Source organism: Temnothorax americanus, unplaced genomic scaffold, assembly GCF_048541705.1.
Source record: "Temnothorax americanus isolate GAGA-0224 unplaced genomic scaffold, ASM4854170v1 Scaffold6, whole genome shotgun sequence".
Classification (NCBI taxonomy): Eukaryota; Metazoa; Arthropoda; class Insecta; order Hymenoptera; family Formicidae; genus Temnothorax; species Temnothorax americanus.
Window position 1 is genome coordinate 3,249,697 of NW_027509751.1, and position 22,840 is coordinate 3,272,536.

Sequence of the window (22,840 nt, forward strand, 5' to 3'; positions counted from 1 at the left end):
TGATTTAAAGTTTAAAATAATTTAGATTGAATATATAATTTGACACTTATACAAATTTTAAATTTAACAGTGCAGAGATGCGTTCGGTATTCATGGATAGAGATTGTCATTCACGTTAATTGACGTTCACGTGGCACGTTTCAACGACAATTAAATATAATTCACACAAATTTCTCGGGTAACGAATACGACTCACTTGCATACGCGCCACGCAAAAGATGCAATCGCTACTAATTGCAGCTACTGTTCGTGCTGTACATGGCGATCGTGGCGATTCTGCTCGTAAACATGTTGATCGCTATGATGGGCAACACTTACCAGAAGATCGCTGAAACCAGGAACGAATGGCAACGGCAAGTACGTTTATTAACATATAGTCCACACCGCGTGTACCGCCGATGGCCCACGCTGGCTTTTTTCCATTCAGGTCGTTTGATATTTTGAATATAAACAGATACATTACTACAAAAATATTTTATACACTGTTAAATATTAAAAGATGAAATTTAAAGCAATACACGTTATGCTAAATGGCATTTTGTTATTTTGAATTACCATGTGTGTCGACATTTTTAATTTAACACAAAATAGTGCTATTTTAACTCCCATTAGTTTAGTTAAATTAACGATATATTATTGAGTAGAAACAGAACCTAATGAATGGTTAAGAATGACTCAAATTGAGTATAATTTGACACTACGAATATAACAGTGTAATATCCATTGATTGCTACGTAATTAACATGATAGAGCAGTTATCACGCTGTGATGATTGCGCGGCGCAGTGATTTCGAAACTACTATAAAAAATATACTATATATATTATTAAATATAAATGCAATGTTTTTAATATATAATAAATGCAGCAACGTGGACCATCGGTATGGTACACGCGCGATTTGAATGGAATTAAACTCCGCACGCACGCTGAGACTTTGTTTCGTGTGTATGTTAGTGGGCGCGCATAGTTCTGGTCGTAGAGAGAGGCGTGAGTCCCGCTGAAAGGCTAAGAAAGTTGACGGACTATTCTCAACCCATGTCCGACGGTCGTAAGGCGTTGGTTCTTCGATTACACCAGACTGTGAGTATACGGTGAACTCGCGGCCGGAACAAACGGATCTTCCATGGTCGACAATATCGATTTTAGGAGGAGGACAAGGAGGAGATGAAGGAGATACTCGAGATGAAGAGAACCCACGACAGATTGCTGAAGAAAAGGCAAAGCAGAATGTCAAAGGAGAAGATTCTGCGGGGAAGCCATTGTTGTTAGGAATTGTGAGAAGAAGTAATGAGCATCTTAATTATTTATCTCAAACTACTTTTGTACGTAGTTCGTTTTATTTTTGAGAATTATCAATTTATTTATTTAATTTTTATAGCTATGTTTCAAAAACATTTTGCACGACGAATTGTAAGGGTCCGAAATAAAATGATTGCGATGTAGATAGCAAGTGTAATGTAATCAATAAATCGCGAGCTGATGTTGGAGTTTCCATGACAACAAACCAATCATGTCAGACTGTCATAGATAGAACTCGAGCGACGAACGTGCTGAAAGGAAAAAAAGACGTATATGTACAATGAGCGCGTTAAAAACACCGATAGACTATAGAAACTTGGAAGAGGAACTTCACGCGGCTCTCGCAGCCGACGAATTGTATAAATTACAAAACGACGCTAAAATTCGAGCGGTGGAACAAGCAGTGCCGACGTATGAGCACTTCAGACAGATGGTGATTGCAATATCTTGGTTATTTGTCGTCGTCTAAACGAGATATCTTGATCTATATGTGACGTGCGTAGCTTCTGCGTTCTCAGTTTATATTCAATATTACCGAAGAATTTATATACATATATAATTAAATAATTAAAATCAAAAATAAATAAGATAAAAATAATAAATTATAATTTTTTGATATAAAAGTTCTCCAGAGTAAATTTCGAATTAATTAATTATAACGACAGGTGAATGGTGCTCACTTGAAACCTCTGGATCGCGACGACATGAAACCTAAGATCGGCGCACAGTGGAATCCGCTGATTAATCCCACTAAGCCTCGTGACTCGACTGCATCGGCAGCCTCAAGAAAATCGAATGGAAGTTCCCCGAAAAAATCATCTCGAGAGACGTGCGAGAACTTTTTACAATTTTGGAGAACAATTGTGGACCACTCCGAAAAGTTTACTTATGTATGGAATCTAAGGTGAGAGAGAGAGAGAGAGAGAGAGAGAGAGAGAGAATCGCAGAACGCGCAAGAATATCGCCATCACGTATAAGCGACGTTTTTTTTTATGACAGGAACGACCTGCGGCATCACGTCTTTCGAATGGAAATCCCAGCGTCGTTCCTCGGCGACTTCGCGAATACGTGTCTGCAGCATTCGTCGAAGGTGGACGACGTAACGTCAATTATAGAAATTCTCGGCATACTGAGCGCGTGCAATCGGTTCGATCTGACGGTATGCTTCATGACGAGAGACGAAAAATCTACGTGCGAGCAGCTTTTCCAACAGTTGCAACTTAAAGGAAGATCGCCAGGCGAATCCTTGAAACATACAGTCAAATCGTTAGCGGTGAAATATCGGGTCAAGCTTGATTGATGAAGCACAAGTATATTCGTCTTGCATATAACAATACGAACGGTATAAATAAACGGCAGAGATAAAACAAAATAAATGATTTAAACTTGTTATTGTTCAATTGTTATTATTATTGCAAATAATTCATCTGGAATTAACCGAAGATTAGTCGAAGAATTTGTTGTTAAAATTAAAAATAAAATGTAATCGTTTTACAAATAATCAGGGTCCGCCACCAAAATCCGGACAAATTTAAATTTGAATTTCCTACTTTATTTGACTTCGGCGGTAGGTCGTTGTCGACGTTCGGGCAAGTCAGACGTTTGTAGTAAGCGTGCACAATCTCAAAATGTCCGAGCAGATAAGATCGAGTGCGGGGTATAACCGAAGAGCGGCAATAATCGAAGGCCTCCGCGCGCTGGGCGTTCGCAGACCGCGAAATTATTCGGCCGTTTATGATGTTGCGGCTAAATATTTGGCGCTTCGGAGACATCCGAAAAAGCTTCTGCCAACCCGACGAGAAAGAGCCATTCGAAAGAAAAGTCGGTAAGGACTTCAGCAATTATCGAAAGGGCAATGTACGTGGGCTCATCGTGTCTTACAGACAATAATATTATTAGTCCAGATAAACAGGCGAGATAAAGCAAAATAAATAATTAAAAACTGTTTTTCTTTATTATTTTAATTAATTTATGTTGCTATAAAATGTTGCTAAAATAAAAAGCGATTCGTCTCACAAAGAACATTATCAGCCCAGCTAAACGGGAGAGGTAAAGCAATTAAAATAAATGATTAAAGACGACTGTCAATTTATTATTAATATCACAAACAATTTGGAACCAATTAAAACGTAGTCTAAAAATATGTTGCTAAAATTAAGAGAGAATATAAATTAAAATTATTAAATAATCCTCCGTGATCACTCGATTCGATAAGTCACGCGATTCGTTCGAATCAAATGCGGAGAAGAAAGGTCGAACTGGTCGAAGTCGATTCGGAGCCAGAGCAGACGACGCGACCACGTGACCAGCCGAGCAAGATGGCGGCGCCGCGTACGCCGCGAAGAACACCGTGACCGTCGCGCAAATGCGACAACGACCGTTCACGCGCTGGCCTATTCCTATCATTTACGTGCGCAAGTGCACGTCGAACGTCTCGGGAATGACTGACACTCATAAACATGCCGCGTTTCCCATACGTGCGTCTCGCGGGACCGCCATGGGCGCCATGACGCAGACGCACACGCGACGCGACCCGGCCCGCGCCGTCTGTCAGTTCTGTCACTGTCACCCGTGCGTGCGCGCGCGCGCGCGCGTGTGTGCGCGGACGTAGACGTAAACAAGCGACTGGTTTCGTCACGCCATCCCACGTCGTTGCCGCCGCCGCTGCGGAGCGGACCGTTGCGGAGCCGGAGCCGTCGCCGTCGCGTCGTCAGCTCCCAGCTGCCGGAACAGAACGCAGAACGCTCTCGGACGCGCGGTGGACGCCGCGACGCCGGGCGCCGGACCACGCCGGAGTCCGGGACGCTCAACGACACTGCCGAGAGGATCGCGTGATAAGATATGCGCGCGAGACGACGGCGATTAGCCCGCTCGGCCCGCTGCGCGTCATCAGTCGATCACCGTCGCGTCATTCATCGCGTCACGCGTCTCTCGCCGTCGCCACGAGGGTGAGAGCCGACGGACGGGGGCCCCAGACGGTCGCGCGGCGCGACGCCGCAAAGTGGAAAGAGAGAGAGAGAGAGAGAGAGAGAGAGAGAGAGAGAGAGAGAAAAGTATAAACAAAAACGGGGAACGAGAGAGCGCGCCGCCCGCGCCGCCACGACGCCTCCGCCATGAGGCTGGAGGAGATGCCGTTGCGGCTGAGCTCCGACGAGCGGGACTTTGAAATGGACGACGACGAGACCGATTACCTGCTGCAGCCGTCCGAGGACAGCATCAGGCAGCTGACGTCGAGGCGACGGCGCATCGCCGATTGCTCCAAGTGCCTGAAGAGCTGCCTCTGCGGGTGAGTCTGTAAGTCTGTACCGGGTGTTTCGGAACGACGCGTCGCCGCTCGCGCTCACGTTGTTTTTTTTTTCCTTTTCTTTTCTTTTACCCCCCCCCCCTCCCCTCGCCGCCCAACTCGCGATCGCGATAGACTCTCGCCGTTTCCGTCCTTATCGCCTTTTCTTATCACCTAGATTGCGAGAACGATCCTGAAAATTGTCTATATAAATTTCTATCTTCTGACAGCTTTAGAATTCAAAGACTTTTTTTTTTAATTCGCAAGGCTCTTTAATAAGTCTTGTGCACTGAGTATATCAAACGTAATTGTGCGTGTTTCTTGTGTTTAGCCATTTTTTATAGTTTCTATTAAAATTCATTTTACATTGGAATTTATTTTGAAAACTGGTATTTATGGTGATTTTTCAATTTGTTTACATAACTTTTATAGGGCCGGTTGTTTCAACCTATTGGCAAACTAATTAATAGTTAAATTAATAGTTAAATCATACGTCTATCCTTCTTTAATTTGAAAGAAAAACAAAGACACATTATATGATTTAACTATTAGTTAGTTTACCAACATCAGGTTTTGGAACAACCGGCCCTTAATGAGATATGCGCGTTAGGGTTTATGCTGGATGCGAATGAGCGGAATACTTACGTTTAATTCGGAATAAATTCTTTCCGTGCACACATTAGCTTTTTACTGTTGAATTCTCGTATAGTGTCAAATTGTACTCAATTTGAGTCATTTTTAATAAGACCTACATTGTTCCTGCTCGATATGTCGTTAATTTAACTAAACAATGGCTGACTAGACCAATGGAGTTAAAATAATACTGTTATTTTGTGTCAAAATAATGAATTTTTACACAGATGGTAGTTAAAAATAACAAAATGTTAGTTAACTCAAGGTATTGGTTCAAATTTCATTCTTTAATATTTAACAGTATTAATGTTTAAAATTGAGCATTTCGTTAATTAAGGTAAAACGTGCAAAAGAGGACTCGTTACCGAAATATATTCGCGAAGTTTAGACCGGAGTAAATCTTCTTTGTTCATATTTAATTGACTTTTAACGTTTAAAATCAAATATTTTGTTAATCAACATAAAACATGCCGCAAGATCCGTCATTAAAATATGTTCGCGAAATTTAGAACGGAGGAAATTTTCTTCGTTTATATCTAATTAGCTTTTAACGTTTAAAATTAAGCATTTTGTCGATTAAGGTAAAACGCGCAGATTGATCTGACTAGTTACTGAAATATATTCGCGAAATTTAGAACGCTCTGTATAGCCAATGCTCAATGTTTACAACGGACTCGCGTCACTCAAGTTGTCTCATTATAACTGTTAGTACGCGAACGGCGATCGTGTTGACTTGCCTAACACTCGAAGGCTTCCAATGAGAAATCAATATAATCATCATCGATTCACAGATCGATCAACAGAGTATCAACGCTTTTCGTGTGCTTTCGTTGCGGGACGAACATCAAAAGTTAATCGAACTTCGTTAAGAGAAGAGCTTTCTTTGTTTTCGGTGCTATATTTGCTCGCCGGGAATAACTGTCCTCTAACAAGTTCCAGTCTAGATTATCGGCAGGGTGTTAAAATAACGCCGTATAAATAATAAGACGACGTATATGTATAGCGTTACGTATACGAGGAGCGTCTTAAGACGGGATCGATAGGGGAAAAAATAACTTTTTTCGGACGCGATATACATATACAGTGCGAAAGTCAAGTGCGTGGTGCAACTACGGAGAAATCGTAAAAGCGTACGAGGACAAAATATAACGACAACGAGTAAGACGTGGTGTACCAAAAATAATGCGGGGAACCAGCAAAAGGACCAGACGGTAATAGTCATATTTCAAGTCAACAAATCAATAGTCCGCAGGATGTTGCAGTAGAAATTCGTCGCGAATCGATAATCAATTGAGAATTCTAATCAACTCGACTTGACTGGCTATCATCGTCATGACAATACGACCATTGATTTCGACAAATCATCATCGAGACATTTCAGATCCTATATAATATATATATATATATATATATATATATATATATATATATATATATATAAGCATAAAAATTACGTCAATTTAGAAAGACCCATGGTCGAAACGTCTTGACGATTGATTTGACCAAAAAACCAATGGTCGTATTGTCGTGACGATTACAATGATAGCCAGTTGGGTCGATTAATAAGTCTTCACTGTTAATTAGGTTGATTATTTACCGGCGAGGTAAATATTATTCATTCGGTTTAATATGAGAAACTTGGACGCAGCTCGTTGAGCCTCTACTTTTATCTCTTCGCGATAAATGCATCTTCTCTCGCCGTTCTTTTTTTTCTTCCAGTTCTTTTCAAACGCGCGCACGTATAGAAAACGTGAAAATAAGACGCAAAGCAAGGAGGAAAGAACACGCTGTTAATCCGTGATAAATAACGTATTATAAACACGATGCGTAAACCGCGCGAGCTACACGCGAGCGACGCGCTCTCATTCGTTTCTCTCATCGTTTACTTATCGATTGCAGACCTCATCATTTATTATTTCTAACGTCTCCGATACATATCTAATCGCGTCTCTGTCGCTCGACTGAGAAAAGAGAAAGAGGATTAACGCGAAGGGGATTAACTGGTCTCCATGCAGTTGATTCGAGAATACGAAGCTCACACGCGTACTTCGTAAGACGATTATATAGCAAGGTCGAAGGTGTGCCGTGTGCCTCGGTGTTTCACCGGTAAATCGGCGGATCTCATCTCGCGCGCGATATATGCGGTCGATCGAAATAAGCCACGTGCGTTAAGCCGCGTGATCAGATTACGGATTGGGATTGAGATTGGATCGAAATTTGACCAATTAGAGCAAAGTTCACTAAACTTGAAGTTTTCTTTATTCTGATTTGATTAAATTTCAATCCAATCTCAATCCCAATTCGTGAGTCTGATGATCACGGTTTTGCGCGCGCCCGAAATAGCGTCCGACCCTGTTCAACCCCGTTCGAAGCTCCGCCGTATATTACTTGGGCGAGATATTCCGCAAACACGGAAACGGCATTCGCGCTCGGCTCTCGATAAAATAACAACGCTTTAATCATGCATTACGCACGCGTGGCCGTGTGCGTAAACAATTCTCGTTCACCGAGAGAAATAATCGTTTGTAACCTGATCGACCGTGGAATTCGGTAATTGTTCTTAATATTAAACATTGTTTGTTTTCGCTGTCATTTATGTCCCCAGCAAACACCGTTAGCATACTGCTATAGTAGTCATAAGTCATAATATAATGAAAAATATAGCACGTAATATAACGTGCAGCGCAGGTGTTGGTTTTAATTTTCACTCATACGAGGTTGCACCTGTGTATAACAGAACGTAATTTACATATTGTAATAGAATGTAATAGAACACACACTTATACATATATTATACATTAATAAAAGAGGGTTATATAACATTATTTATTACATTAATTAGGTATAACATCCGTCATTTACGCGTTACTCCTGTATTACGTAGCAATTTTATATTCTGTGTTTGTTGGAGTACATTGTTCTCATTGCGTACACCGTACAGCATCAAATTGAATTATAAGTATTGTCGTTCCTCAACGTTGCTAAACGTATCAGAAGTTATTTTTTTTTATAGAGATCTAATATTGAGGCAATATAATTATCATATTATTTTGAGTCATCGAAACTCAAGTTTTTTTCTTTCTTAACACAGACCGATATCTCTTTCAATCCCCAAAAGATCAATTAGAACAATAATTTGTTCTAATTGTGATAATACACACGTGTTACGTATTTCAAAATTTAATTGAATTTTTAGCGTACATTTCTTCGATTATTTTCTGAAGAATTTTTATCTGAAAATATCTCAGGCGAACTTGGAGAAAAGGTAAACGAATTTATTCACAATAATAAAGTTAAAGCGCATTTGTACATACGTTTCGACTATAAGTAAGTTTTCTTCAGCAATCTCGATATAATATGAACATTGAGTTAAAAACTACGCAATAGAATTTATAGAATAAATACAATTCTGACAATGTGAAAGAAGAATTAATTAAAATTCTCAAGTATAATAATTCGAACTATTTTCGATTGCGTGCCGGGAAGTAGCCTGTGACGCTTCGAGGGGACAAGACTATTGGCTCGGCGCTGTTGTATCGACCGGACGCGGCCCAATCGGGCGCTCGTTTTCCTCAACGGGCGCATCAGCGCATCTTGCGGGAATCGTGCGTTTCACGGCCGCGCGACGACGACGCGACGCGATGTCATAATACTGTAGATCCACTGATAGATTGATAATAAGTACTATACGCTTTATCGGATAAGCACTGTGTTTCCGTGAAACGCGAAGAAAAGGTGGGCGAGGTGCTCGCGTGCGCGAGTGAGCCAGCTCTTTTTTTGGGGGGTGGAGTGAGCGTCTGTCTACTAATGTGGAGGAAGCAAGCGCCCTGAGAATGGAGACGCAGAGCAACGTTATTAGGATGTCCAAGGAGGACATCCCGCTGATATCCAAACCGCGCAACGACAGTTCCTGGTCGAGGTGACGTACCCCTCGTCGCGACGAAGTCGCGATTTCGCGACTCTCCGTTCTTTTGCGACGCGAGAATTCCAACTCCCCTCCCCTCCCCGGCCCCTTAATTCCCCCGCGACGGCAAGTCTCTGGATCAGCTGTCCGATCATCGGTGACCGTTTGACAGTTGATGTCCACGCGCGAATTCGGATCGACCCGACGATGACGCTGGTCGACATGACTGTGCGCGCGTTTGTTTATATCCAAACTTTTTAACGATTAAGATTTGATCGTCACGATTATTTGTCACGCAATGTTGCGCGTCGATGAATTAAGATTTAGGTATTCGTATAGTCGGACCTTGTATTTAGTACGATCTTGTACGATCTTGAGGGCCTGAGCAGAATGGCAGACTTATAATTTTCAACGATGTTTTATCCTTCAAATCTTTGTCTTTAGTAAGGGCCATTACACGTAACAATGTTTTAGTTTGTAATCGTAAGGCCGTAAGAAAATAGACCATACGCATAATCGATTATTCTTCTCGCGCTTAAAGAATAATCGAGTGTGCGTGATCTATTTTCTTACGGCCTTATGATGAAAATTAAAAAACTTTGTTACGTGCAATGGAGCGTCTTATGCGAAGTGTCAACATTTGTAAAAAGCCAAATCTACACAATGTGTTCTTTGCTTCCTGTTTTCTGCTCTTAATCTCTTTGCGACTATCTCGTATTTCGCAATTCCGTCGCGTAACGTGATGTTTCTTAATTTTGTCTCTTCTGAAATTCGTCAATTTTTATCTTGGGCGACATAGAACAAATAACATATCGCGTTACGCGACGAAATTGCGAAATACAAGATAGTCGCAAAGAGATTAAGAGCAGAAAACAGGAAGCAAAGAATACATTGTAGATCAGGCTTAATGAGACACTTGAGACACAAGTGCGTGCGTTGCTAAAAATAAAGATTTAAAGCATAAGACATTGTCTTAGACAGTATTTTATGCTTTAAATCTTTGTCTTTAGTAACGCACAAAACGCCGTCTTGTGTCTCAAGTATTAATATGCGTACGAAGTGTCAACGACTTTCGAGACTCGAGACACAAGACAGTATTGTGCGTTACTAAAGACAAAGAGTCATGGCGCGTAGAAAAACTTAAGCGGTAAGCAAAGTAATTATATTCAGAGATTAGACAATTTTTTGGCGAATATCAAAGGAAGAAGAGTTGACGGTTTTTCTTTCTGTCAGTTTTTTACGTCGCTCTTGTTAAGTCAGGATTGTTTCTTGCGATTGCAGATGCTGTACTTGGATGTGGAGGAGATGCTGCAGAGAACGGGAATTGAGAGCCAGAGTTATCCATATTGGGCAGCCGATGCACGAGAAGTTTCCCACTAATGTTATAAGAAATCAAAAATACAATGTTGTTACTTTCCTGCCTTTGGTACGTTCCTCTCTCGATGGGAGAACGATCTTTTTTGAAACCGCTTGAAACGGATCGATAACGCCCGTCCTTGTTTTACAGGTCCTCTTTCAACAGTTCAAATTCTTTTTGAATTTATACTTTCTGCTTATGGCTATATCTCAATTTATACCAGACATAAGGATAGGGTACTTGTACACGTACTGGGGGCCATTGTGCTTTGTTTTAACTGTGACAATTTTCCGCGAAGCCATCGATGATTTTAGAAGATACAAGAGGGACAAGGAGGTCAATGCACAAAAATATTATAGACTAGTGAAAGGTTTTAATACGCCAGAATTAGTACCAAGTTCGAAATTACGCGTGGGCGACTTGGTAAGTAATTTTACGGTATCTCTGTTCGCTAGTAATTATTCTTGTTGAATTTTTGCGTAACAAAGTTTCGGTATAGCTATTAACGCGCGCGATTGCGCTTCTCTCTGATAACCAGGTTATAGTAGAAAAGGGTCAAAGAGTACCAGCCGACTTAGTATTATTACGCACAACCGAGAAATCTGGCGCGTGTTTCGTGCGGACCGATCAGTTGGATGGTGAAACGGATTGGAAATTAAGATTAGCAGTGCCTGCAACGCAAAAATTGGAAAGCAATTCTCAATTGTTTGATATTAAAGCAAGTTTGTACGTTGAGAAACCTCAGAAGGATATACACAGCTTCATTGGCACCTTTGCAAGGGTGAGAAATTTAACTTTTTTATCGTTTTGCTCTAAAATCTGGCTCTCTCTATATGTAATTATCCTCTATTTCCAGTATGATGGATACAGCAGTGAGGAAAGCTTAGGGGTAGACAACACGTTATGGGCCAACACAGCCGTGGCATCCGGTTCCGCCCTTGGTATCGTCGTTTACACCGGTCAGGAAACGCGATCTCTGATGAATCACTCGGAAATCCGATCAAAAGTTGGTTTGCTTGATCAAGAGATCAATCAGTTGACAAAGGTATTATGCGCGTAGAAATTATGCGTCGAGATTGATATGCGCACGTATGAACGCTTGTACGTTCTAACTTTACTTCGGCAGGTACTGTTTTGCGCGGTAATAGGACTCGCGCTTGTAATGATGTGCTTGAAAGGATTCAACGGACCGTGGTATCGTTACATGTTCCGTTTCGTCCTGCTGTTTTCCTACATCATACCGATCAGCTTGAGAGTGAATCTGGACATGGGCAAAGCGTTTTACGCTTGGTGTATACAAAGGGATAAAGATATCGCCGGTACGGTCGTGAGGACGACCACTATTCCGGAAGAACTCGGACGTATATCGTATTTGCTGAGCGATAAGACCGGCACGTTGACGCAGAATAAGATGGTGTTCAAGAAGTTACATCTGGGCACCATATCTTACGGCCAGGAGACGTTCGATGAAGTAACGGCAGTACTGAAGACTTATTATCCCACTGACACGGAGCGTTCACCGGTGAAGCCGGCGCACAGTGGAAAAGTCCGAAGATCCGAGAATACCCGGATCTACGATGCCGTGCATGCTTTAGCTCTGTGCCACAACGTAACTCCGGTATATGACGAGGTAAACAAGTCCTCGAATCTGGATTCGGTGAGCGTGCAGACGGTGGAAACCGGAGATACAGGTTCCATTCAGAGGTAATAATGTCTCGTTGAATCAGTCGCGAAAGCCTCAGTACCGTCGTTAATCCTTAATATGAATCCTTAATTGAAATTCTAACGTTTCCAGTCAAACGGAGGCGGATCAACATTACTATCTGCCGGAACAGAAACGTAATTATCAAGCCTCGAGTCCGGACGAAGTGGCTCTGGTGAAATGGACGGAGGAAATGGGACTGCCTCTGGTCAAGCGGGATCTTAATTCGATGCAGCTGAAAACTCTGAACGGTCAAATATTGAATTACACCATACTGCAAATATTCCCTTTCACGTCGGAAACCAAGCGAATGGGAATTATCGTGAGGGAGGAGTCCAGCTCTGAGATCACTTTCTACTTGAAAGGTGCTGATGTTGTGATGTCTGGCATCGTGCAATATAATGATTGGCTGGACGAGGTGTGCGAAAACATGGCGCGTGAAGGTCTCAGAACGTTGGTCGTGGCAAAGAAAAATCTGACCGAAGACCAATATCTCGATTTTGAAGCGAGGTAACGTATCATTAAGAGTATTAAAATTACTTGATGCATGACTGAATTATATATTGTACGTTTTTATTAGATACAACGCGGCGAGAATGAGCGTCAGCGACCGTGTATCGAGAGTCGCGGCGGTGGTGGAAAGTCTCGAGAGAGAAATGGAATTGTTATGCGTGACCGGTGTCGAGGACAGATTGCAAGACAGGGTGAGGCCTACGCTGGAACTCTTGAGGAATGCCGGGATCAAGATATGGATGTTGACCGGTGACAAATTGGAGACCGCGACTTGTATAGCGAAATCTTCGCGTCTTGTGTCGCGCACTCAAGGCCTGCACGTCTTCAAATCTGTCGTGACGCGCACCGACGCTCATTTGGAACTGAATACATTTCGCAAGAAGCAAGATTGTGCCTTAGTTATCAGCGGCGATTCTCTGGAGGTGTGCTTGCAGTATTACGAGCAAGAATTTCTGGAGCTCGCTTGTGGTTCACCCGCCGTCGTTTGCTGCCGCTGCTCTCCCACGCAGAAAGCCGAAGTTGTGAGTCTCATACAAAGACACACCGGCAAGAGGACGGCGGCCGTCGGCGATGGCGGTAACGACGTCTCCATGATACAAGCCGCGGACGCTGGTATGTATTTAATCTTTTGAATAATATATATATATATATATATATATATATATATATATATATATAAGTGTATCTAGATATTTTTTATTACAGTTTATATTTTCTTACAGGGATTGGTCTTGAGGGTCTCGAGGGAAGACAAGCATCGCTAGCTGCTGATTTTTCAATTTCTCAGTTTAGTCATCTCGCTAACTTACTATTAGTCCACGGTAGAAGAAGTTACAAACGATCGGCTGCATTGAGTCAGTTCGTTATACACCGTGGTTTGATAATATCGACTATGCAAGCTGTGTTCTCCGCAGTCTTTTATTTGTCTTCGGTTGCCTTATATCAAGGTTTTCTTATGGTAGGGTAAGTAACGCAAGAGTATACTTGTTAAAAATTAAATTTAAAACTTGCTGTAAGTCTCAGTAATTTTATGACGAAACTTTTTACATACTTCTTAGGGTCACTTCGACCAACTCCGATTAACTTTACTCGATGATTAACTCGATCAGCAATGTTGCTCTAATCTCTTCGATGCGTGATACACTCTGTACTGTGATATCAAATGATAAATTGAAATATTTGTCTCGAAAACAGTTTTAACATGGATGGAATTATTAATTTCTTATTATTTGATGAATACGAGAGTTATGATCTTGGAAGAAATCAACGAGAACTACGTATAATTAGACCACGTGTGAATTATCTGGAAATTTTTGATAATTATTTTGAAAAACGATTTGTAGTATCGAAACACAACTTTATTCCCGACATGGACATATACGTATAATCCCATTGGAGAGCTGTAGGCAAGATCTAAAAGACAGAAATATATGCTTACTGGGATGTTATATATGTCTATGATTCACGAAGTGGTACATGAGTTAAGAACGACATAAAGTTAAAAGTATTGCTGCTGATCGAGTTAATCGTCGATTAAAGTCAATCGGATTTGATCGGAGTGAACCCACTATAACTTTATTATGTATATAAAATTTTTTAGGTACGCTACAATATACACAATGTTTCCCGTTTTTTCATTGGTATTGGACAAAGATGTGTCAGGAAAGATAGCGCTTACCTATCCAGAACTTTATAAAGAGCTTAGTAAAGGCCGTTCGTTATCATATAAAACATTTTTTATGTGGGTTTTGATAAGTATATATCAAGGTATGTATTATTTCAGTTAAATCTCGATAATCTAGGTATATGCAATATACAAGTAAAGAAGATACATCTTTGACGACATATTCTAGGAGGAGTAATCATGTATGGTGCGCTTATAATGTTCGAGGACGAATTCATTCATATAGTGGCCATCAGTTTTTCAGCGCTAGTTTTGACAGAATTAATAATGGTTGCTTTAACAATTAGAACCTGGCATCACATAATGATGCTTGCAGAAATCTTCTCTCTAGCGCTCTATTTGCTATCTTTAGTCGTCCTGAAGGATTACTTCGGTGAGTTTATGATTACTTAACAACAAAAAATAAATATAAATTCACATCGTTATTACAATATTTTTCTTGTTATTTTAACATAGATGCTGAATTTATTAAAACAACGGACTTCTTATGGAAGGTATTGGTGATAACGTTGGTTTCATGTATGCCGCTGTATATCCTGAAATTTTTGAGGAAGAAGTTTTCACCTCCCAGTTACACCAAATTATCCTAAAATCTTATGGAAATTGATTTGTCCGCATAGAGATGAGGACAAGGGAGGATAAAACATCAAACGTAATTCAATGAAGAGCTGTATAAAAATTGTCTTTTGTTCTACAATATATCCCTAATCCAATCCAATTAATATAATTTTTAATGAAATAAGAAAAAAATGCACCGTTTTATAACACCCAGCTATTTTTGTAACAATCAATTTTTACGACGTCAATCCTAAAGAGGATTAACGTAACAGGAAATAATAACCGCAAAAATTAGAAACCGGCAGTTTCTAAATTTCTTGTATTATATCTGCGCACTGACTTCGAGGAAATATGGATTGGATTAAACTTGTTATAAAGCGAAACAAACTTCACAACTCTCCGCATAATGTTAATTCTTCCTGCAAGCTTATCCTCTACGCATCTTGGCTTTAGATTAAATACATGACTTTTTTTATACTTGATTTTCTTTATATTTCTTTCGTTTGTACATTAATTTATTTAATACATTGCCAAAGGTCGCATCTTCCATTTCAATGTGTTTATACGCACATATTTTTGCGACACATATATCTGCTCTATATATCGTTTATTTTTGAAATATTAATTCGATATTATATTCTCTAATCGAGCACAACAGTATTTCTCGTGTATCTAAATCCTCAAGTATTCGGATGGATCAAAATAATTTTAATTTGTATAACGATAACTAAATGCATTTTACTTGGCTAGAATTAATACGATTAAGAGATCTAGAATTTGAGTATCAAGAAATAAAACTGTAATTTTCGCGAGTTAAACCTAACCGGCATTTTTTGCACTGATGTTATACATATAAGAAGCTGTAGTCACTGAAACTATTCGAGATGTCTTGTTTTAGTTATATCCCTTATTAAAAATATTTCTACACGAAGGGCATATATCTTTTGTTATCATCTATATTCTAAGCACATAAATAATAATACTAGATTACACAATGTTTTATATTCATGTAAATACTGCAAGCATGTAGAACATATATGTAATCGTTGTTATCTCTAATGTGAAACGTATCGCAAGTAATATAGTTGTTCCTAGACGACTATTATTTGCTATGTAACGCGTTTATAATTAATTTATTCGCAAATAAAATAACATATTCCTTTTCCTGTGATATTTGTATCGTTCATACGACACATTCACACGCGCATTTTATCAAGGTATCTTACAGAACTCTGACATATAAAAGTCCCATTTTTTGGAAAATACTTTATTCTCAAACTTTACCGGATAATTACATTGAGTTTAGCGGCTGCCGCTTTTCCTATTTTATCATGAATTCTATTAACTTCGCTCTGAAACAATGTACGCTCCATGTGTCTATAGATTACGCTGTAGCAATGAGACGTTTTCTTGGTCTTTGGATGCGTGAATTCATCCTTCAATAAAATCTGTTCGATGAAATCGCCGCCTATTTCTCGGGCTATATCGTAGAAGTCGTTAGAAGAATAACTTCCGTCTTCCGGCAACCAGAAACTTATGTCGTTGGTACAAGGTGGATATATACTGACGGGCTAAAAAGTTATATTCGTCTCTACATAGATTTCATATCAATTACAACTAAATTAATATATAAGAGATATGATGAAACGCACACACAACATTCTAATAATAAACTAAATTGAACGTTTATTTTACCTTGTATTGGATACGTGCATTGGGATCGTCTACTTTGAACTGATTTAGGAAGCCCGCGTCGTTGCTCCAGAATAATCTTATGTCCGGAATGTTATATAGGCGCATGGCCAAACGTTCCAAGCCGAGACCGAATGCCCATCCGATCCGATCCACGGCGCCGGATCTCTGTAGAATTTCCTGGCGCATAATGCCACAGCCGAGTATTTCGAGCCAATTGTCGTTGTACAATATTTCTAGCTCCCACGACGGATGCGTGAATGGGAAATATTGATCGACCCATCGGCACTGCACATCTGTGTTAGCAGGATACTCAAATTAATTTCAAGTCATTCGAGTCATTTCATTGTGAAACATCGCGACGGTCCTCGTTTGAAAATGATATGCGTGCGCTCGTCGGAAGTGTTAAACGAAAGCAATACCTTTCCCAAAGATAGCTTGTGCCAGACTAGTTAGGGTACTCTTCAGTTCCTGCTCCATAACTTTCACCGCTTCCAAACTATGACACGCCTGCTTCTCGGCGCTCTCCGTCCCTCTGTGCTCGAACAGCTGCAGACCTTCGGAGTCGTTCGTGTCGCGAAATATCTCTCGCGACGTGCGCAATCTGACCGCGTCGACCTGGTGAAAAATCGGGTAATGCGTGCTGTCGATCTCGTCGCGTCGGTACACGTCCCCGACGACGAGAAAGTTATTCAATCCCATCGAGATCAGCTCGGCCTGATGCGCGGTGGTGTGCGCTCTCAGCAGCGTGTCCCGGTTTACGAAGTAACAGTCGGCTTTCCTTCTACTCGGATGATCCTTCGGCACGAGAAGGGAGTCGAAGTTTTGCGCGACGCTAACCACGGGACACAGATTGTCATAGATGCTGAACGACGGGGTCCCGCTTTTACCGCGGAACTGTCCGTAAAAGAAATTCACGATGCGCCGACGTAAATGCGAGAGCGGATGGTATTGCTGAACGTGCAGGTTTCTCCCCAATTTGGCGACGATATTCGGGGCGACATTCGTCCAGTCGTCCGTCGCGTACTTCTGACCCAAGAGCACCAGCTCGTTGCTCTTGTTAACATTGGCGGCAACTGAGGCTGCCCTATGGGCCGTTTTGACATTGTTTATTAGGGTTTCCTTGCAAAAGCGACACGTGATGCACCTGTAAAAAAAATACATACTTTAAACAAGAATCAATCGTTTCATTAAAGATAGATAAAATATGTTGACATTGCGTACCACATTATTAAATCTTTAATTTCTCTTACTTATAACACAAGGGTGCGTTATACTGGTTTATCTTAGAATGATTTCAGAATAAATCTTCAAGTATGTGTAGCTTGCACTAAACTGTAAAAAAAATACATTTTCATTATTTCTGCATACTTCTGCATATATATTAATTTACATTATATAAATAAGACTATTTTAAAATGTATTGTAACGTAGAAAGAAATTTTTTTTCAATTATTTAATAGTAAACTGTGTGCAGTATCTCTGTTTATTATCTGCCTAAAAGCAAAGAGTGTTATTAACTCCTGAAAATTATTAACACATCACCAAAAATTTTGCAAAAAAAAAAAAAAATATGTCGAGGTTATATAAGAAAGTGTCGATTTTTACATCAGAATATTGATAAGACAGGCATCGAATACCACTTATAATAAATCAATAACGTTATTTGATTCGATATTGATGATGACAATGTCAGTCTAGTCGCGGTATCGCGTTAAATCGCGGCTCGCACAAGTCCATTTATCGCACATGGAAGAACACTAACCAAAAACAACAAAGACGCCATCGGGTTATCACTTCAGTACAGTACGCCACAGTCGCCACATAACCATGTGCTACGACAGAGTCGCCGAATTTGGCTCCACTTAGGTTGTAGTGGATCTCTAGTTTTTGTAAAATATAATGAATCCTGGTCGAGACGCGATTCTGAGCCTCTATCGGAATTTAATCCGGGAAAGCAAGAAGTGGAGCTCGTACAATTATAGGTAATGTAAATATCATCGAGACGATTTTTTTAGCGAACGTATTAGAGTGAAAAAAGAAATCATCTATTTCTTTTTCCTTCGTATACGTTTTCATCCTCAAGAATTCTCTTATATTAACGTGATTTAATTCTGTACATATCAAGAAGTGTAAAATCTTGTTTATTTCACAAATAACTATAGCCTGTCATCGAGCATCAAATTGTGCCTTTCGCATGATAACGAAAGGTGTATGGACTGTGTAGAAAATAATAATTGTGTTCGGTACTTTCCAGAATGTATGCACTGCGAAAAGTACGACACGAGTTCAAGGAGAACAAGGCGTTGGAGGATAAAGAGAAGGTTAGGCAGTGTTACGCGAAGGGACAGGAGGCGCTAACAATGATCAAGAAACAGGTCATATTAGGCAATCTCTACAACACTAGGCTTTTGGTGATTGAAACCAAGAGCAAACTAGCAACATAGTAAAATAGAAGTACAATTGCGGTTTACCTTTAATTTAATATCGCATCAGTTTTTACCTTTGCGTACTTTTCCCTACTGCGAGACAGGCTGATATTAGGATGTAATAATTATTGCGAGCGTATCAAAGACACATCTGTCGAAGACATCATTTAAAACTCGGTGATTGTTTGATAATTTCTTCATATATCGGTGCAAAATAAAATTCAGTAGTTCCCGCAGCAAAATTTCATTTATATGACACCATGTATATCTTGAAGTATTTTTGTATTTATATATGTTGTATGTACATACGATTAGGTACTGTATAATGCTTTTCAAATTGTTAAATAAGAAATAAAATTTTGCTAATATAGTAACTCTTGTGTATCTATGTATCCCTTGTATGAGATTAATGATTTTATACAATAATTTTGTGACGTTAAACGTATATTACAAATAACTAATTAAATAGAAATTAAATTCGTCAAAGAAGTAAAAAGTATTTCAGTTAATTGCATTATCTGTCACTTTTTGAAGGTTCAATTAATGCTACTCCTTGCCAGATTACAATCTGATATACTTTTGTTAATTTTAAGAATTGAACTTTCTGAGGTTTGATTTCACAGATTGATATTTTCATAATTATAAAACTACTAAACTAGTGCAACTTTTTACCTGATTTATATTCCTTTGATATTTATTGTCGATATATGTATAAAATATATTTATAAATATAATACTGGCAATTTTACCACAGCCGGTAAAATAAATTGTCAATTTATTAGACCATCGATATAATTTAGTAACCTTCATTGAGAGAGAAAGAGAAAGAGAATCGGTTACAAAATTTTATAAATTCTCCAAGATCAAAGTATAGCAGGAGAATATAACTGGCAGAAAGGTTGCACTAATTGAAATTTTGAGAATCGAGATTCCAAGAATTTTGATTCCTGCAATTTTAATTGTGGGGAATTCGAACTGCGAAAAATTAAAATCTTAAAAATGGACAAAGAAGTGAGCAAAGAGAGCTTTGTAATTCCAAGAGCAGAAATTTTAAGAATTCCTGAAATTTTAAACCTCAGAATAGAACCTTAGAATCAAAATTTAAAATGTAATCAGTTAGGAAACTTCAGGGATTGTAATTTTGTTAATTAATAAATGTTTTAATATGAGAGATTAACTTTAGCTTTGTTCATTATTCTTTATTCATCAATTTTATGAACAAATCTACGAATGGAACAAATCTACGAATGGAATATAAGTTAATTGTCAAAATAATACAACTGCCGACCCTTGAACACAGATGGTGCAAGTAATAGATAAAGCTGGAGAGAGGAGAGACAGAGGGAGCAGGCCTGGGTGATCACTGATCTGACCTGACTGATCAGCTGTTTCAAGATGACAGCTGATGCGGTGTGCGGTGCGGTGGAATGATTGCGAGATATATCGCGTAGAGATAAGGTGAGATAACACCTGAAAAATGGCCACGAGGAACCTGACCGAGCCCTTCGTTTTAATGCGAAACAACGCTCTGCAGAGTAGGCACATTTACGCCGAACAGGTGCGTACGTTTAACCTGTTCCGCTCGCCGCTTTTATCTTCGCCCTATATGATCCTCGATGCACGCTCTTTCAGAATCTTACCGATCGCGCGGCACTGGTGGAATCAGATTCTGGCGCATCCGACAATGTCGAACTCAGGGGTGTTAGCGGGGACAGCAGTGCACCGCCCGCATGGGCGGACGCTTTGGAGGAGACGCAGTACATCCTGAGCAGATTGCGCGTGAAGATAGACAGCCTGGTCGAGCTGCACTCTAAGCAGCTTACAAGGCCCACCCTGGACGATACATCTCAGGTTCGCCAGTTCCTCATCCTGTTGTAATTTGGTTCTTGACAGACAGCTGGATTTGAAAGAACCACTTCTGTGTCGCTTGCTTCGCAAAAGAAGAATACCGTCAACCAAGCGAAATTTTTTACATTTCATAATAATTGCAACGTCAGGATTTTTTTATGTGTTTTGTAACACCGCGCAGGAAGAGAGGCAAATGGAGCAGCTGACACGAGAGATCGGACGTGCGTTCTCCAGTGGCTATAGACAAGTACAAACAATTAAGTCGGCCGGCAGGCACGAAAGTAAACCTACGGAACGTCGTCTAGCTGCCAGCGCGGTAATGGCCCTCTCGACTGCCTTGCAGGAGTTAGGTCTTCGATATAGAGCAGCGCAGAATCATTATCTGACACGTATGTCCTTTGTATGGATTTAAAGATGAGCAGCTATTAATATTTTTAACGAATTGTAGCGTTATTTATATTGCAATTCGATACGAATCTCTGCAGAGGTGAAATCAAGAGAAGAGAGGAACAACCAGTTCTTCGCGGAAGACCAATCTCTTTTAAATAATGTAGCAACCGATCCTTGGTTGATGGAATTGAACGAGGCAGCTGGTGATTATTGGCAAAGAAGCGAGCAACGGCAGGACTCGGTTTTATTACAATTGGAGGAGCCTGAAGATAGAATGAAATTGGCGATGGAGAGGGAGGAACAGATTGGAAGTATAGTTCAAAGTATAGGAGACTTAAAACATATTTTCAAGGTAAGTTTTGTGTATTACGCGCGCGCGCGCGAATATTTATGATAATATAATAATGATGTAATGCGGCAAATTACAAATCTTTGATTTGAGGTAAATTCAAGTATACTGTTTTGATATTTATTGCCAGTGGCTAAAAGACGATAGTTTCGAATAAAAATCTAGATTTTTATTACGCACAGGATCTTGCAGTAATGGTACAGGATCAGGGTACTATTTTAGACCGGATCGATTACAACCTCGAGCAAACGCAAGTACAAGTACAAGAGGGCTACAAACAATTAAAGAAAGCCGACTCGTATCAGAAGGCCAATAAAAAATTGTACTGCATCGTGATTCTCGCGGCAGCCATTATATTACTTAGCTTCCTGTTCGTCATATTTAAAACGTAGAATCAACTATAATTAGAATAAAATTAACGTAAGAATATTGGTATACTTGTTGGTATTTATCATCGTGTTCCATAAAATAAAACAATCCTTTATAGAGAGTTTGTTTAAATGTATATAATGATGGAAAGCTATTTTTTAAAATAGTATGTGCGACTTTTCTCAAGTGTTGTCAGAAAAAAATTATGTATTCATAAGATTATATGGCAAATGTCTGTTTAGTCTGTTTATGAATTAATATGATAGAAATAATCAACTATGAATGTGGCATTAATCTTTTTAATCGATGTTAATCTTTAAAACAATCCTCCACACATAATATATCGTAATCCCTGCAATTTTATTTAGATAATCCCGCTGTATTTTTATTCTTCTAATGTATACTAAGAGTGATCGCAAAAATAAGATTTATGATAGAATAATTTATTTATTTCACTTGAATGTATATTTTTTTATAGCGATATAACGTGTATAAATTATTTTTATTTCCGTGTAATATCGCATAATAGAAAAAAAAATGCGTTTTAACTTTTTATATCTGTATTGTAAATTATTCTGTACGTCCAATTGTTAAATCATCATTCCATAATAAAACAATGACTAATGAAGTCCTTATAAATTCTGCTCATTTTCTTGTGTACACATACACAGAATGGTCTATATAAGGTATTACAAATTGTTTTTTTTTTCCAAACACCATAAGAAGTAACAATACGATTTTTTCCTGGTATTTTAAAGTTCACTACGAGCTTCTTGTGACAAGTGGGATTGTCCGCTGCCGTTCTATCAAAGAGACAGATGTGATTTCG

The 22,840-nt window shown here is 39.5% G+C and overlaps 6 protein-coding genes across 14 annotated transcripts in view; 5 read left to right on the forward strand and 1 right to left on the reverse strand.

Moving 5' to 3' along the window:
• Window positions 1-1,443, forward strand: part of Nan (transient receptor potential cation channel subfamily V member nanchung) — a 35,162-nt gene extending 33,719 nt beyond the window's left edge. For 4 of the 5 annotated variants that reach the window (XM_077420181.1, XM_077420180.1, XM_077420179.1 and 1 more), the window contains exons 13-15: window positions 241-357; window positions 956-1,081; window positions 1,148-1,443. In XM_077420181.1, coding sequence (XP_077276307.1) covers window positions 241-357; window positions 956-1,081; window positions 1,148-1,270 — 366 coding nt within the window. In that variant the 3' untranslated portion in view covers window positions 1,271-1,443. The remainder of the gene's footprint in view (window positions 1-240; window positions 358-955; window positions 1,082-1,147) is intronic. The other variant, XM_077420177.1, reaches the window with a different exon arrangement.
• Window positions 1,444-1,573: 130 nt separating this feature from the next.
• LOC143905070 (dynein axonemal assembly factor 19) lies at window positions 1,574-3,174 on the forward strand. Its single transcript, XM_077420206.1, has 3 exons — window positions 1,574-1,733; window positions 1,966-2,204; window positions 2,300-3,174. Exons 1-3 carry the CDS (start codon window positions 1,581-1,583, stop codon window positions 2,598-2,600), a joined length of 693 nt encoding a protein of 230 aa, XP_077276332.1. The 5' UTR covers window positions 1,574-1,580; the 3' UTR covers window positions 2,601-3,174.
• A 690-nt stretch (window positions 3,175-3,864) lies between these two features.
• LOC143905056 (putative phospholipid-transporting ATPase IIB) lies at window positions 3,865-16,105 on the forward strand. 3 transcript variants are annotated; one of them, XM_077420172.1, is made up of 12 exons: window positions 3,865-4,586; window positions 10,402-10,546; window positions 10,628-10,900; window positions 11,016-11,258; window positions 11,334-11,522; window positions 11,604-12,181; window positions 12,273-12,689; window positions 12,760-13,304; window positions 13,415-13,655; window positions 14,293-14,459; window positions 14,546-14,749; window positions 14,833-16,105. In XM_077420172.1, exons 1-12 carry the CDS (start codon window positions 4,414-4,416, stop codon window positions 14,964-14,966), a joined length of 3,309 nt encoding a protein of 1,102 aa, XP_077276298.1. In that variant the 5' UTR covers window positions 3,865-4,413; the 3' UTR covers window positions 14,967-16,105. The 3 variants fall into 3 exon arrangements, with proteins under 3 accessions (XP_077276298.1, XP_077276300.1, XP_077276299.1); XM_077420174.1 differs by lacking the exon at window positions 3,865-4,586 and adding an exon at window positions 6,068-6,427; XM_077420173.1 differs by lacking the exon at window positions 3,865-4,586 and adding an exon at window positions 8,830-9,135.
• On the reverse strand, window positions 15,569-18,498 carry Phers-m (Phenylalanyl-tRNA synthetase, mitochondrial). Of its 3 annotated transcripts, none has more exons than XM_077420200.1 (5): window positions 18,392-18,498; window positions 17,851-17,961; window positions 17,049-17,773; window positions 16,630-16,922; window positions 15,569-16,505 (listed from the first exon to the last, which is right to left on the reverse strand). In XM_077420200.1, the coding sequence occupies exons 2-5, from the start codon at window positions 17,853-17,855 to the stop codon at window positions 16,215-16,217; spliced, it is 1,314 nt and encodes a 437-aa protein (XP_077276326.1). In that variant the 5' UTR covers window positions 17,856-17,961; window positions 18,392-18,498; the 3' UTR covers window positions 15,569-16,214. The 3 variants fall into 3 exon arrangements, with proteins under 3 accessions (XP_077276326.1, XP_077276327.1, XP_077276325.1); XM_077420201.1 differs by lacking the exon at window positions 18,392-18,498 and adding an exon at window positions 18,267-18,385; XM_077420199.1 differs by lacking the exon at window positions 18,392-18,498 and adding an exon at window positions 18,235-18,385.
• Bcn92 (LYR motif-containing protein bcn92) lies at window positions 18,416-19,429 on the forward strand. Its single transcript, XM_077420210.1, has 2 exons — window positions 18,416-18,611; window positions 18,884-19,429. Exons 1-2 carry the CDS (start codon window positions 18,529-18,531, stop codon window positions 19,071-19,073), a joined length of 273 nt encoding a protein of 90 aa, XP_077276336.1. The 5' UTR covers window positions 18,416-18,528; the 3' UTR covers window positions 19,074-19,429.
• Window positions 19,430-20,403: 974 nt separating this feature from the next.
• On the forward strand, window positions 20,404-22,725 carry Syx16 (syntaxin 16). The gene is made up of 5 exons (XM_077420205.1): window positions 20,404-20,613; window positions 20,688-20,906; window positions 21,085-21,292; window positions 21,389-21,645; window positions 21,825-22,725. Exons 1-5 carry the CDS (start codon window positions 20,533-20,535, stop codon window positions 22,032-22,034), a joined length of 975 nt encoding a protein of 324 aa, XP_077276331.1. The 5' UTR covers window positions 20,404-20,532; the 3' UTR covers window positions 22,035-22,725.
• The last annotated feature ends 115 nt before the right edge of the window (window positions 22,726-22,840 follow it).